Here is a 14,437-nt window from a genome sequence, read left to right as displayed (position 1 = left end):
CTTTGAACAGTGAAAAGGGCTGAGCTGAATCAAAACACCGCAGTGTCTGCCCAAGACACCGCATCACCTTCAACCTGCTTTTATACGAGCAGAGAAAAGGAAAGAAAGGCTGGTGAGACCTCTAATCCCGCGGGGTCAGCTCCGCCAGAAAGGGGCCACATGACTGTCTCTTTCACATCCCGAGCGCCTCGGACCCGAGCGGCGGCCGGAGCCGGAGCCGGAGCCCGCGGGGCGGCGGCGGAGCGCGGCGGCCGGGCGCTCGCTCCCCGCTCCCCGGCGCTCCCCTCCACGGGGGCAGACGGGAGCGAAGGACGCTTAAGGAGCGGTATTAATGACAGGGCTAACAATGATGGGGAGGACGAGGAGGTGGAGTCTGTGGCGGCTCTGAATGCACCGGCCGCGCTCCTCGCCGCTCCCAGCTGCGCCTCCACAGGCGTGCGCTCAGCCGGGGAGGGGGCGGGAGGGACGGCAAGGGGCTCTGCTGCCGGGCTCGGGTTTTGTCCGCCTCCTAACGCCGTGCTGCTACTTCGGTAATTGTGTGATTACCGTTAGCCTTTGAGATCTGCCGCTGGGGCGGCAGGGGTAAGAGGCACGCAGGATGGAGACCGCAGGCATCACCTGCCAGGCGGCCGGGCAGGACCGAGGGCTGAGGGGGGGGGGACGGGGGCGGGGGGGGGAGTTGCACGACCGGGGCAGAGATGGGGGTTCCCCCCCCCCCAAAAAAAAGCGATGGCTGGAGCTCGCTGACCCCCGCCGCGTCCCGTCTCCTCGTCGTGGCGAGCGGCGGGGAGCGCGGTGCTGCCGGCACCCCACGGGGACAGGCTGTCCGTAGGACGCGCGCACGCCGTGGGGCCGGGGCACAAGGGAGTTCCCACGGCCGGTCACGGGGGTAGGTCCGTGCTGGACGAGCACCGCGGGCTGGAGGCACCCGCGGGAACATCTAGCCCCGAAAATGACGCGTGGCGTGGCCCCTCGCGTCGCGTCCACGCATGAACTTTTGGCAGCGGACCTGGGGGCGGGCTGGAGGGGAAGCCGCCCCCGGCAGAACCCCGACGGCCCCGGGAGCGGGGCGGGAGGGCTGGCCCGGGCGAGGGGAGCAGGGCGGCTCTCCCAGGACGGTCCCCGCGATGCTCTGGCAGAAGCCTGCTGCGGACTTGCCCTCTTGTTTTAACTCACTGGTCTACACCTAATCGGGAGAGAGACGAGAAAATGAGCATCAAACTCTAAAATTCCTGGGTGCCCAGTTGCTTCCACATGGGAAACAAAAGGCAGAGGTTCACTTCAGAGGCACTGACTTCCCTCCCCGCGACGCCCGCAGAACAGGCGGTATTGTTCTTCCCTTCGCCTGCACCTCGAAGAAAGGGGGAAAAAATTCTTCTTAAGAAGAGTCTCCACTCTTTCATGGACAAAGTTTGGTTCCCCCCCCCCCTCCTCCTCCTCCCTCCCTCCCTCCCCACCCCCGACAGAAGGAGCTCTTGATACGCCGCTAAACTAACGAAACGAGCTAACTCCTGCTGCGCCCCTTGTCTCAGGGCACTGGATATCCTGTTTATGCTGCTTCTGTGTATATGTTTATGTGCAGGAGCCCATCCCCCCGCTCCTCCACACCCCCACGCAGAGGAATATTTCCAGGCAAGGAGTCTTTCCAGCGCTCACGTTAAATACGATGATTTATAAACAACTCGCAGAAGAAAGCTGTTTCTTGTTAGTAGTAATAAATTCCCCGGTCCGCCCTATTGTATTATTTCGATGAAGATAGCGGGAGCCTGCGACGCGCACCTACCCCCGTGAGCAGTTTATTTTCGAGACAAAGCTATGGCTTCCAGCTCAAAAACGGGCAGTGAACTCTTTTCGCGGAGGCCAGCCCGGGCGCTGCTCACTCCTAGGAAATCCGGATCCACTTCCAGGGTCTCTTTCCTTCCTGTCCGGGCCGCAACTTCTTTTTTTTGTTTGTTTTTTCCCCTATCCCCCTTTTTTTCCTAATTTTTAGTCCTTCTCCATCCGCCCCCCTCCCGGCCCCCCAAATCTTCCGTACCCATGCAGACCCGCCAGCGCCGCCGGGGCGGACCCGCAGGCACCCCGAACCCTTGGGACGGGACAAGCCGAGCACTACCCGCCCCCCACCCCGCAGTGCCGAGGTGCGAAGCCCCGACACTCCCGGCGGAGCGGCGTGCTCCGGGGAGCCCCGGGGGCTGGCGGGCAGGGAGGGGGCGGCCCGCTCCCCGCCCCCGGGGGCGCGGCGCTCCCCGGCCCCTCAGGCGGGGCGGGCTGCGGGGCGGCGCTGCCTGCGCTCGGCCCGGTTGAGAAAGTTGGGGGCGGGCGAGCGGACGGGCCTCCCCCGCCCCGCGGCGGCCGCCCCGGGGCAGCACGGCTGGGCTCCGCGTAGAGACCCGCGGCGGGCCGCGAGCAACAGGAGCCGGTGGGCAGAGCGGCGGCGGAGGCGGCCTCCCGCCGGCGGGGCGGGGCGGGGCGTGGCGGGGCGGGGCCGGCGGCGGAGCCCCCCCCCCCCCCGCTCCACACCTCCCTTCCCCTCCCTTCCCCTCCCCTCCCCTGCCGCCGCCACCGCCCCCCGCCCCGCGACCGCCGCTCCCCCGCGCCCTGTTCCCCCTCGGAGTTGGGTTCCAGAGGGCGGTCGGGGGCGGGGCGGGGGGCGGGGCGCCGCCGGCGGGGCGCGCCAATAGTGGGCGGCGGCGGCGGCGGTCGCCAGGGGCGCCCGCGTCCGTCAGGGCGCGGGGAGCCAATGGTGTGCGGCGGCGGGGCGGGGCGGCCGCGCGTGCCTTCGCAGTGGGCCCCGCCGCGCGGGCCGGGGGGGCGCGGGCGCCGCGCGGCGCCCGAGGCGAAAAAGTAGCTGTCAAATGCGCGGCGCCTTTAACCGGCGCGATCAGTGCGGCTCGGCGAGTCATGGCGACCGCAGCCTCCAACCACTACAGCCTGCTCGCCTCCGGCTCCCCCATGGTGCACGCCGAGCCGCCCGGCGGCATGCAGCCCGGCGGCGGCTACCGCGACGCCGGCGCCCTGGTGCAGGCGGACTACGCGCTGCAGAGCAACGGGCACCCGCTGAGCCACGCTCACCAGTGGATCGCGGCGCTGTCCCACGGCGGCCCCGGCGGCGGCGGCGGCGGCGGCGGCGGCGGCGGGGGCGGCGGCGGCGGCGGCGAGGCGCCCTGGTCGGCGGGCGCGCTGGGCCAGCCCGACATCAAGCCGGCGGTGGTGCAGGCGGGCGGGCGCGGCGACGAGCTGCCGCCGCCGCCGCCGCCGCCGCCGCCGCAGCACCCGCCGCCGGGGCGGGCGCCGCACCTGGTGCACCACGGCGGCGGCGGCGGGCACCACGCGGCGGCGGCGGCGGCGGCGGCGGCGGCGGCGGCGTGGCGGGCGGGCGGCGCGGCGCACCTGCCGCCCGGCATGGCCGCGGCCAACGGCGCGCAGGCGGGGCTGCTCTACTCCCAGCCGCCCGGCTTCACCGTCAACGGGATGCTGGGCGCCGCGCAGCCGGCGCTGCACCACCACGGCCTGCGCGACGCCCACGAGGAGCCGCCGCCGGGGCCGCCCGGGCCGCCGCACCACGGCCCCGAGCACCCGCCGCCGCCCCACGGCCCCCACCCCGGGGCGGCCGGGCCGGCGCCCCCCGCCGCCGCCGCCGCCGCGCCCCCCGGGCCGCCGCCGCACCACGACCCGCACTCGGACGAGGACACGCCGACCTCGGACGACCTGGAGCAGTTCGCCAAGCAGTTCAAGCAGCGGCGCATCAAACTGGGATTTACCCAAGCGGACGTGGGGCTGGCGCTGGGCACCCTCTACGGCAACGTCTTCTCGCAGACCACCATCTGCCGCTTCGAGGCCCTGCAGCTCAGCTTCAAGAACATGTGCAAGCTGAAGCCTTTGTTGAACAAGTGGTTGGAGGAGGCGGACTCCTCCTCGGGCAGCCCCACCAGCATAGACAAGATCGCGGCGCAGGGCCGCAAGCGGAAAAAGCGCACCTCCATCGAGGTGAGCGTCAAGGGCGCGCTGGAGAGCCACTTCCTCAAGTGCCCCAAGCCCTCCGCCCAGGAGATCACCTCGCTCGCGGACAGCCTACAGCTGGAGAAGGAGGTGGTGAGAGTGTGGTTTTGTAACAGGAGACAGAAAGAGAAGCGCATGACTCCCCCGGGAGGGACGCTGCCGGGCGCCGAGGACGTGTACGGGGCCAGCAGGGACACGCCGCCGCACCACGGGGTGCAGACCCCCGTGCAGTGAACTCGCGGCGGGGGCGCCCGGCCCCTCCTCCTCCTCCTCCTCCTCCTCCTCCTCCTCCTCCTCCTCCTCTCCTTCCCCCAACTTTTGATTGTCCTCCTTTTTTTCTTTTTTGTTTTTCTTTTTTTTTTAATTTTCTCCTATCTTTAAAAAAAAAAAAAGACAAAAAAACAAAAAACAAAAAAACCGCGCAAAAAAAAAAAAAAGAAAACAAAACAAAAAGCGAGCGAGCGAGAGGGCGAGCGCGAATCACAGCAGACAGACAGACAGACAAAGCACCTGCACCGGACTGTCCCTTAGACGGTAGCAGGTGCGATGCTGTATTTTGACCTTTACAGGCGAGTGCCCCTGCACCGGAGTGGAGTGAGTACGGCGCGCAGGCAGGCAGGCAGGCGGGCAGGCAGGCACCGGCAGGGCAGGCGCAGGGCGAAGCGGTTCGCACAAAACTCCCTTCCTCGCTGGCGAAAAAATACGGCGCTGCCCGGCCGGAGAGGGGGCGGGAGGGGAGGTGGGGGGGAGGTGGGGGGGCCGCAGCCACTTCGGGTCCCCTCCGCAGCCCCCTCCCGCCACACAAAGGCAGATTGCATTGTGGAATGTCGCTCGGTGTTGGCACATGCTGCTGTGTTTATTTTCTGTGGATCCCCTGTAGGAATATATGAAAAAAGAAAAAAAAAAAAAAAAAAAGAAGAGAAAGGAAAAGCTATCCCTTTTGATGTAGACAGTATTTAACCGTACCAATTTGCACTGCAAGAAAATCGAAGTTTACATAAACAAATTCTTTTTTTTTTCCCTTCCTTTCCGACCTTAATTTTGCAAATGACTTGCATTTTCCACGGTGAGCGTTAGTCAACCAGTGACCGGTCTACAATATGTTACTGTGTTTTAGCCTTTGCTTTATGTGTATATGTGAACTTTTGTTATAAACGAGTCTTCTTAAATATGTGTAACGCTTATTTTCTCCTTTTACCGTAGCAAAAAGGATGCGTATATCTGTATGTATGTATACATATGCATGCGTGCATAGACGTACATATATACACATATATATAATCTCTATATATACACATATATATGCACCACCAGCTTCCATTCTCCAGAGACGTGACTCTCGTAATTGCTTAATATACGCCTTCAACGGCAAGAGTCGAGTTTGGAGAAGGGAGAATAATGCAAATCGACAAAGTAAACTTCATTTTCAGGCAGTGTGTCCGGGGGCCGAGGCGCAGCCAGAGGGGGAGGAAAAAAATATGTGCAGCCCTTCCAGATTGTGTCAGTGCGGGCGAGCAAGGCCCAGTGTGGGAAAGGCGGAGACGAAACAACAGATTTCCCGGAGAAAGTGGCACTTCCTTGAGAGGGAAAGGGGATTATTTAGCTTCACCCACCCCCCCACACCCCTCCCAGCCCCCTTCCCTTCCCCTCCTCCCCCCGAGGCTCCCCGTGCGTGCCTTTGGCATCCCCGGTTCCACTGCCCGGGCAGCCCGTGCCGATGTCAGCCCCCAAAACTTTCTTTCATTGAGCAGTTTCGCGTCAAGGCAGAGCCAGGGAGAGCCCGAGGAGCTGCTGGGCCCGAGGGGGGGGTGCCCGGGCGCCTACACCTGCGTGTAAACCCACGCTGCTCCCTCCTCTCCGCAGAGACCGTGTGCGTTTGTTTTTCGCTTTTACTTTTCGTATTTATTATTTTTCTATTCGTATCTAGCCCCCCCCCCCCCCCCCCCCCCCGCCCTCCACCCCTTTGGTCAGACTGCGGTATAATTTATTGAAGGAAAGGACCAGTTTTAACTTGGGCAGCCTTGTGTCTTTCACTGGGGAATGAAATGAAGTGGGAAAAAAAATATGCCATTTTTCAATCCGTCTTTTTTCCCCCCTTTGTTAATAGTTTTAAAGTGCATTTCGTGACATTATCTTGATGGGAAACGGTTAACTTTCCAAAAAAAAAAAAAGAGAAAAACCCACGGGGACAAAAAAAAAAAAAGAAAAAAAAAGAAAAACAAAAAGCTCTAAAGGGAAGCAGAGGAGCGGGACCTCGGAGCAGCGCATGTATGTGCGTGTGTCTGCGTGCGTGTGTTTGTGTACTTATGCACACACACAGCTATGCATATACATTAGAGGAACTTTAAACTATGATAGTTATAAATTCATAAAGGGATCATTTAGTCAGCACAAAGGGGTGCTATAGACAAAGCATTTTTATAATCTAAAAGTTTACTTAGTTGAGTGTTGGACAATTATGGAGAAAAAACAGTGAAGCATTCTCTCGCAGAACTCTCCTATAAATATTGCATTCAGTAGCTAAGGCTTTAGAGTATGTTTCTCATTGTCTTTTAAAGCGCCTGTGACATTGGGTTTTCTTTCCTTCTTTCTTTCTCTCTCCCTTTCTTTCTTTCTCTCTTTCTTCTTGGTAAGACAGATGATGATTTCTAAGAGGCACATGCATTAGCCTTTTTCCTAGTTTTCCAACAATTGTTACAAAGATACGGGCACCAAGCTTTTCTCTTTTCTTTTTTTTTTTTTCTTTTTTTTTTTTTTTGATGTATTGAGCTGCTTGTTATTTAAAGTGTTGAGGACTAGCGCCTAGTGAAGTGAATCAGATCAGGGCAGATCCAGTGGTAAAGGGAGGAAATGAACTTTCAGACACTTATTAATACGTGCGTAAGGTCAGAAAACGGAGTCGAGAGGATGTTTGAGAAAAGTCTCAAACTCCAAATAGGTTTACTAAAAAAAAAAAAAAAAAAAAAAGTTACCACGCAAACCTTACCACTATGTATATATGTTTAATATTTGTCCTTTGAAATGCAGAAATAGTTTCAATGTTTTCTTTGTCTATTTTTCTTTTTTTTTTTTTTTTAATGCTACCCAGGGAAATATTTTCATATCATTTTTAAGTGGCCTGCCTCAATGTATATTTATTTCTTTTAAAGCAAACAGGTTCTGGAAACTGTTTTTCTGTAGCTTTAAATGAGTAGGTGAACAAAATCTATATGGGATGTAATTTTTTTTTGGTTCAGTCTCTTTAAAAATACTTTGTTTTGGTACATTTGGATGTGCTTGTGGGGAAAAATAAAAACGCAGAGATCCTTATATATTTATGTTAAAGTAATATTTTATTATCTACATAAAACAGAAATGCACAATACCTTCATAGTTTGTTCTAATTATTGAAATATCTTTATTTTATTTTTAAAGATAGCACAGATTTGCATAGTTCTTGAGATTTGGAGGGAGAACACCCCAGTACTTATACTGAGTTGAGTTCTGTGTAAAAGCACCGCCATTCCTTTATATTTCCTTGAATTTTTGGAATAAATTTGATGCCTATACCGAGAGGTTCCACGCTCATAACTTCCAGGGTCTTGAAGGGGAGCCTCAGGAGCTGCGTTCATTGTGTCTCTCCGCAGATGAACCGCAGCCGTGTGTTTTGAAGCATTGATTTCTGTGCGGGTAGGGGTGTCCTGCTTTTGATACTGGTGGGGAGATCTGCTCCTCAAGTTAGTTGCATGTTCTGGCGGAAGGCATGGGGGAGAGGAGACTCTCCCTCTCCTCGTTCCCTTTTGATAATTTAAGGTCTGACTTCTAAAAAAAAAAAAAAAAAGAAAGAAAGAAAACAAAAAGGCGGGGCTTAATTATGGGGAGTACTGTTAAAAATAGGGAGGAAGGATCCGGCTGCTCCGCGGGGTGCGCACCCCTGGGGCGGGCGGGGGCTCCCCGGGCCGGGCCGGGCCCCGGGCCCGCGGCGGCGGCACCCAACCGGCAGGGCCGGGGCTTTCACGTTGGGCGTCTGCGGCTCCGTGTGTAGAAGGACCCGGTCGGTTTTACCCAGAGGGGGTCCCGGCTGGGGATCAGCGGGGCTGGCGCGCTGGCGAGCGCCATCAGACTGAGCGGTGCTCGCAGATGCGGCGGTGTGCTCGAGTCCTTTCCGGCTGGCTCCGTTTCCTAAGTGCAATGTCCTGCTCTTCTCCCACACACCCCCCCACCTCCTCCTTCACCATAGTTTCTAGGCTTATTAGATTTAATCATCTTTTCTAACTCCTAGTCAATATTACACTCATCCCGAACAGATTCAGCTAAATGATCTTATCAATAGTTTCGAAGAGAAGTGACAGAAAGAAGAAGTGTTTTGTGACCGCAGACGTGCTGACGGGTAAAATGTTGAAGCCGGGTATGGATTTAAAAGTCCTTGGTCAATAGCCCGCGGAGCCGGCTGCGGAAAGCGGGCAGCCTCTGCCCTCTGCAGGACACTCGGGTGGGCGCCGGGGGAATATCGCGCCTTTGGCGACAGGGCCCTGCTATCGGCGAGCGCTCCCGTTGTCGGGTGGACAGGAGGTGACTCGGGTGGCCGGTGTCTTGCTCGGCGGCGGGGCAGGCCCGGCACCGCGGGGATGGCCGCCGGGAACCGGTGGCGGGGCGGCGCTCCCCGCCGCTGCTCGGGGCTGGGCCGCCCGCTGCGGAGGCCCCCGGGGCTGCTCCCCCGGGGCTCTTCGCCCAGCGAGAGGCTGACCGGAGAGGAGACACTTCGCTCCTCCTCCCCGGTCGGTGGCGGGGAGGCCGGCCGGCTGGGGCGTCGTTTTCCCTCTTTCCTTCTATCTCTTTTTTAAGAGAAAGAGGCGGGGGGAAAGGAGCATCCGTAGGGTGCGCTTTCTGCAGGTGGCTGTCGGGGTGCGCGGCAGCTCCATGGGGTCCCCCACCCTGACTCCCAGCAGGGAGTCCCTGTCGTAGATCAGATGTCAACAACAAAAGCTCTATTTCCTCTGCTCGGTCCCTCTGATGGAGGCCGAAACTGGAAGGCGGGAGGACACTGCGTATCCCGGGGCCCTTGAGTCGTGATTGCTTCCCCCGTGTCCCCGGCTCCGCGGGGGTGAGAGGCCCGGGCAGCTCCCGCCGCCGCCCAGCCCCGCCAGCTCTTCCGAGGGCGGGCAAGGGCCGCCGAGGCTCGGACAGAGAGGAGCGGCGGAAAGGGGAAATAATGCGGCAAACGCCGCAGGCTGCGGGGCAGGCCGGGGTGCAGGACCTCGCCGCGTGATGTTCTCGGGCAGGGCAACTTGCGAGAGCCCCGACGGGGGCAGAGGCCCCGCTCGCCCGCTGCTCCGCCTCGTCGTCTCTCTCCCTCTCCCTCGGGTGTTGTTGGCGGGAGATCGGGGTTCCCCCCGCCGTGACCACAGCCCGCTCCCCCGGGCGACCTTCCGGCCCACGGGGGTACGGCGGGACGGGCCCGGCTGCTTGCGCCTTCCCGGCCTCCTGCCCCCCCTCGACCCCCCCGCCTCGGCCCCGACCCCCAGCGTGAGCCCGGGCCACCCCTCCTCCTCCGGCTGCTGCACCGGAGGAAACCGCCCTCACCCGGCTGCCTGACCCTGTCCGCCGGGGCGGCCCCGGGCCCCGAAGCTGTCCCGAGCCGCGTGGTTGAGGGTTTGATGGCTCTTTGTTCCGGTGCCGTCGGTGCGGGGTTTCTCCGGTGCGGGAGGAAGAGGCCGGAGTGACCCCACCCGGCCAGGGGGACGACGGCCCCCGGTGGGCGCTGGGCCCCGGCGGCGCCGGGGAAAGCGGCCACCGGCGGGCGGGCGGCCTGGGGCTTAGTCCGGCTTAAACCTCTGGGTTCAAAGCCACGGGGAGGGTCGCGTAGACGGGGCGTGGGTCCCCCCCAGCCCGAGCCGAGCAGCGCCTTGCGGGGCCGGGGCGTGGGAGCTGGGGGGAAACTGTCTGCGGCTTCTCGGCGGGCGGACAGGGCAGTGGCGGCCTTCTGCCGCCTCCAAAACGGAGGCTGGGCGTTGTGGTCCCCCCTGGAAAACGTGGCTCTGCCGCTCCCTCTGCACCTGCGGGGGTTGTCTGTTTATTTCGTGTTTCGGAAGGGACGGGGGTCTGGGCTGCTGCTCCGGCTTTTACCTCGAGACGGAAAAGATTTTTAAAAAACGCATTTTTTTTTTCAGAGTTGCGTGCTCTAAGTTGGTACTTTGCGCTCGGGGCATGGCCAGGTTGTCGTCGGGGATGCAGGAAGATGCTCCGGAGAGGGCGAGTTTCACCCTGGCTCGGCCGGGCGGTCGGGGCACGTGGAGGAGCGGGTACCTTTCCGGGGGAAATTAGTTACAGCAAAACCAAAGCGTGCTTTAGCAGGAACGGTAAAACGAGAAGCAAGAGCTCCTTCTCAGACCCAACTTCTCATCAAATTATAAAATAAATAAGTGGGCTTTCCGGCAGGCGAGTCCGAGCCGCAGCGCGTGGATTTCCACGCCGCACCCGGCCTCAGCCCGTGGCCTGACCCCACGCTGCAGGTCTCTTTCCTCGAACCGCAAATCCCTCCCTGAAAAGGCCGTGTCGATACCTCCGAAACTCCGCCAAGCGTCCCGGGTGTGCCGGGGTTTCACGGGGCCAGGGAGGCCGCCTGTGCCGGCGCGGAGCCCCTTCCCCTCGCACCCCCTCCCTCCGCCGGCGCCGCGAGGCCCGGACCCCCCCGCGGGGCGCAGGGGTCGGATCCCGCCCTCCCGTCGGCGGGCGAAGGATGCGCCGAGGGCGGCGGCCGAAAGTCTTTGCCGGTGCTGCCGGGAGGGGCGGCGGCGGGCGCTGCTCCCTTGCCCGGGGGGGCGGGCGGCTGGGACCGGGGGCGCCGGATCCCTTCGCCCCGGGGAAGGGGGCGAGTTTGGCGAGTGTGCGGCTGGCCCCGTCCGCGCACAGGGTCAGTGCCTGCGCCGGGGCAGAGCCGCTGCCGGGCCGGGACGGGCGGGCTGCCTCCCCCCCGCGGGGGGCGGCGGGGCCGGCCCGGGGGACCCCACGGCTCCCACGGCGGGGCCGAGGCGGTACGGGCTGGCCCGAGCAGCCGCCGGGGAAGGGAGGCGTCCCCGGCCCCGGCGCCGGGCTCCGGCTCCGGCCAGGCTGCGGCTCTGCCGGCGGCCCCGCAATATCCAGCCCGGCCGGGCTCAGCTGTGCCGCTCCGTGCACCCCCGGGCATGTCCGCACAGATGTCACTTTTAAGGATTAAAGAGAGAGTAGGCCGGTAGGAAGTTGGCGGCCGGTTTTTCTTCCCCTCCTCCTCGCAGGGCGGTAAATCCTGGCAGGAAAACCCGGGCAGAGGCAGCTCGTAAAAGTGATGGCGAGACCGCTCTCCCCCTCCTCTTCCCCGTCCCGTCCCCTCCCGTCCACGGAGTTGTAAGAGGCGCTCGTCTAAAAGTTAGGACTTGTTTTTAGCCAGCCTGACTCATTCATTAATTCCCTTTCCCTCCTTGATTCATTCATGTCTACAGTCATTCATTGCCAAGTCCATGGAGGCATCAGCTCCTTGGTCAGTAGGGGAGACGTACAAACAAGGATGGTGCTATTTATTTCCCTCTGCCTGTGGATTTCTAAGACGTTCAAGCAGGCACAATCATTAAACTAATTTGTATTTGATTGTTTGGGCGGACGGGGGTGAATTTTATTGCACTAAGCATTCAAGCACGCACGCATCGCTGATTACCAGTATACATTAAATAAAGTTGTTTGTACACATTGTCTTACCACATATAGGCAGTCTTATTATTCTAATTACTCTAATTAGTGCATTGAAATGTTTTCTACTTGATTTGAGGAGACAGTGATTAGTTCTATTACTTCTTTTAACTCTTATTTCATGGAAAACTGTTGATGCATGTTCCAATTACCTTGTTTTTCTCTTTAATATAGCGCAGGCCAAAAATATGATGAAATGATACCGTTGGCGGGTAGAAACATTCATCTATTTTCTCTTTTTAAAAGAGCTTCCATTTTTTATAGATCCCACCACCAGATAGACATTCCTCCCCCCCCGCCCCCCCCCCCCCCCCCCGCGTTCGCAAATAATTATTTCTAGCCAAAGCAGCACGTTTCTTCTTTACAATTTCTTCTGCTAGTGCTTTGGCACTTTATGGGTGTAGCATTTACCTTTTTTTTTTTACCTTTTTTTTAAAAAAAAGAAGTCTGAGACATACTTGGTGCGAATCTATTTCATAAGTTTTAAATTAAGGTTACTATTAATGGATAAGATCGGTTCATCAAATATGTTACTTCGATAGGGAATTGTAATTAAAACCTTAATCCCGTTTGAGACTTATTTTTTTTCTTAAACAGTTTCTTGAGGGATTTTTTTTTTTCCCTTTTCCGTGGCGGTTGCCGTTTTAAGCACGGCGGAGGTACGAAGCGGCTTCCAGACCCCACCAGAGCAGAGAGGTTATTTCGTTATCAAAATACCCATCTTCACTATTGAGCCAATAGAGGTTTTGTGTCGAGTTTTGGGATGTGTGTGTGTGTGTGTGTTTTGCCTTTTGTGTTGATGTGCCGGCCACTTAAACCCAGCCGGTGACAAAGCAGGCGGCGGGGACGGAATCTCGCCTTCCTCTCACGTTACAGACAGGGAGACTGGCTACTTCTCGGTCATAAAAACACTGCTTTTATTGTTGGTGTCTCCCCCTTTCTCTTCCCGCTAGTTTGTTAAATAAATAGGAAGGGCTGGGGGAAAAAAAAAAAAAAAAAGAAAGAAAAAAAAAAAAAGAAAACGAAAAAAGAAACGCAAACCGTCCCGTAAATTCTTAGAAGTCCACGTCTGGAGGGAAATCTATGGAGTTACATAGGTAAATACTGGGCCTAGGCTGCTTATACTTTTAATATTTAAACTGGGATTATAGGGGATCTAAAGACGCCTTCCTAACCTTTGCCAATTGCCTATGCAAGGAGAGATCCCGCAAGATGCACAAAGGGGCGAGACGGCTTCCCATGGCCTCTGACAAACGACTGGTGTGGCTGGGGACAGAGTTTCCCCCAGGGCCGAGGTGGGAGGGGGCGGGGGCCAGACGGGGACAGCAGTGGGATTTGCAAGGGTGCGTTTTTTTGGGGGGGAGGGGTGGGGGGTGTCCTGTTTCTCCTTCCCGCAAAGCTTCGTCTCGCCTCTCTGCGTGGATCGGCCTCAGCGCCCGCAGCGCTGAGGCCCAGGGAAGACGCTTCCAGCTCCGGCTCCTGCTCCGGCTCCAGCCCCGGTCCCGGCCCTGGCGTGTCCCCCCCCGCCCCCCGCCGGGGACCGGGACCGGGACCGGAGCCGGAGCCGGGGCCACGCGTGGAGTGCGGGCGCCCCCCAGCGGCCGCCGCCGCCGCGGCGGGGACACCCCGGGGAAGGGCAGGGGAGCACTACACACCCCCCCAACCCCCCCGCCCCGCTCCGAGACCCCTCGCCTCTCCTTGGCCGCAAGGACGACGGGGCTGGGCTCCGGGGCACCCGGCGGAGAGGTCGCGGTGCCTCCGCGGGGGGAAGAAAGTCCCGAGCAGGCTTGTTGTCTTCCCTTCGGTTTTTCCTGGTTTTTTGGTGGTTGTTTTGGGGTTTGTTTGTTTGTTGTGTTTGGGTTTTTTTGTTTTTTTTTTTTAATATACACACAGCAGCATCAAAATCCCGCGTTAAACGTGCTGCTTCTCCCGCCGTCTGTCTGGGATTAAAAAAAAAAAACCAACAAAACCAACAAAAAATAACCAACAAAACCAGCGGAAAACCCTGGTTCATTCGCAAGCTCCCGAAGGCTGGGCGGGAGGATGCGATTCGCCTCCCCCCCGCAGGCGCCGGACTGGGGAGATGTCCTGTTCCCCCTCTTCCAGCTCCGCAGTGCCGTGCTGGATAACAGGACAAACCCGTGCCCCGTCCCCTCCGCAGCGTGGAAGGGGCCCCGCGTGGTGCCCGCGCCCGCGGAGCCTCGCTCCGCCCCGCCACCCGTGGAGGGGGACACCCGTGGGGCTCGGCTGTTCCGACCGCGCTGCGTGGGGGCGGTGTCACTCCTTCTGCTGCCCTCAAGTTTGCTGCGAGGTCTAAGCGCAGGGCCAGGCACACCGCGGCCCGTGGGAGCCCCCCCCGCGCACCCACCCGCGCTCCATCCCGCTCGGCAAAGGGACGAGGGCTGCACACCTCTGCCAGCGCCTTCCCCACCCGGCTCCCTTCTTCTGGAGGGGGGGGCGGGGGGGGCGGGTCTCTAATCCCACCATTTCACCAAATGGCTTCTGTTCTTGCTGAAGGCAAATCATCCCAGATGCCAGACCATCACCAAAGGCCTCCAAAAGAAAAAGAGCAGCAAACAAAACAAAACCACCCATCCCAAAACCCCTTCCCCTTTCGGTGAAACCCCCATTTCCCAGGAATAGAGACCCAGAGACAGCCCCAGTCTCCTGCGAGGCCGTTTGGTGCTGGCTGGGTGCTCTCTCGTTTTTCACCCAACGCTACAACTCCCTCCCCAAA

The 14,437-nt window shown here is 59.3% G+C and overlaps 1 protein-coding gene across 1 annotated transcript; it reads left to right on the top strand.

Annotated features, from left to right (window-relative positions):
- The first annotated feature begins 2,901 nt into the window (after positions 1-2,901).
- POU3F2 (POU class 3 homeobox 2) lies at positions 2,902-5,168 on the top strand. The gene has a single exon (XM_074820760.1). It carries the CDS (start codon positions 2,902-2,904, stop codon positions 4,231-4,233), a length of 1,332 nt encoding a protein of 443 aa, XP_074676861.1. The 3' UTR covers positions 4,234-5,168.
- Positions 5,169-14,437: the final 9,269 nt, after the last annotated feature.

Source organism: Strix aluco, chromosome 3, assembly GCF_031877795.1.
Source record: "Strix aluco isolate bStrAlu1 chromosome 3, bStrAlu1.hap1, whole genome shotgun sequence".
Lineage (NCBI taxonomy): Eukaryota > Metazoa > Chordata > Aves > Strigiformes > Strigidae > Strix > Strix aluco.
The sequence above is the reverse complement of the archived record's forward strand: the minus strand, read 5'-3'. Positions and strand labels throughout refer to the sequence as shown.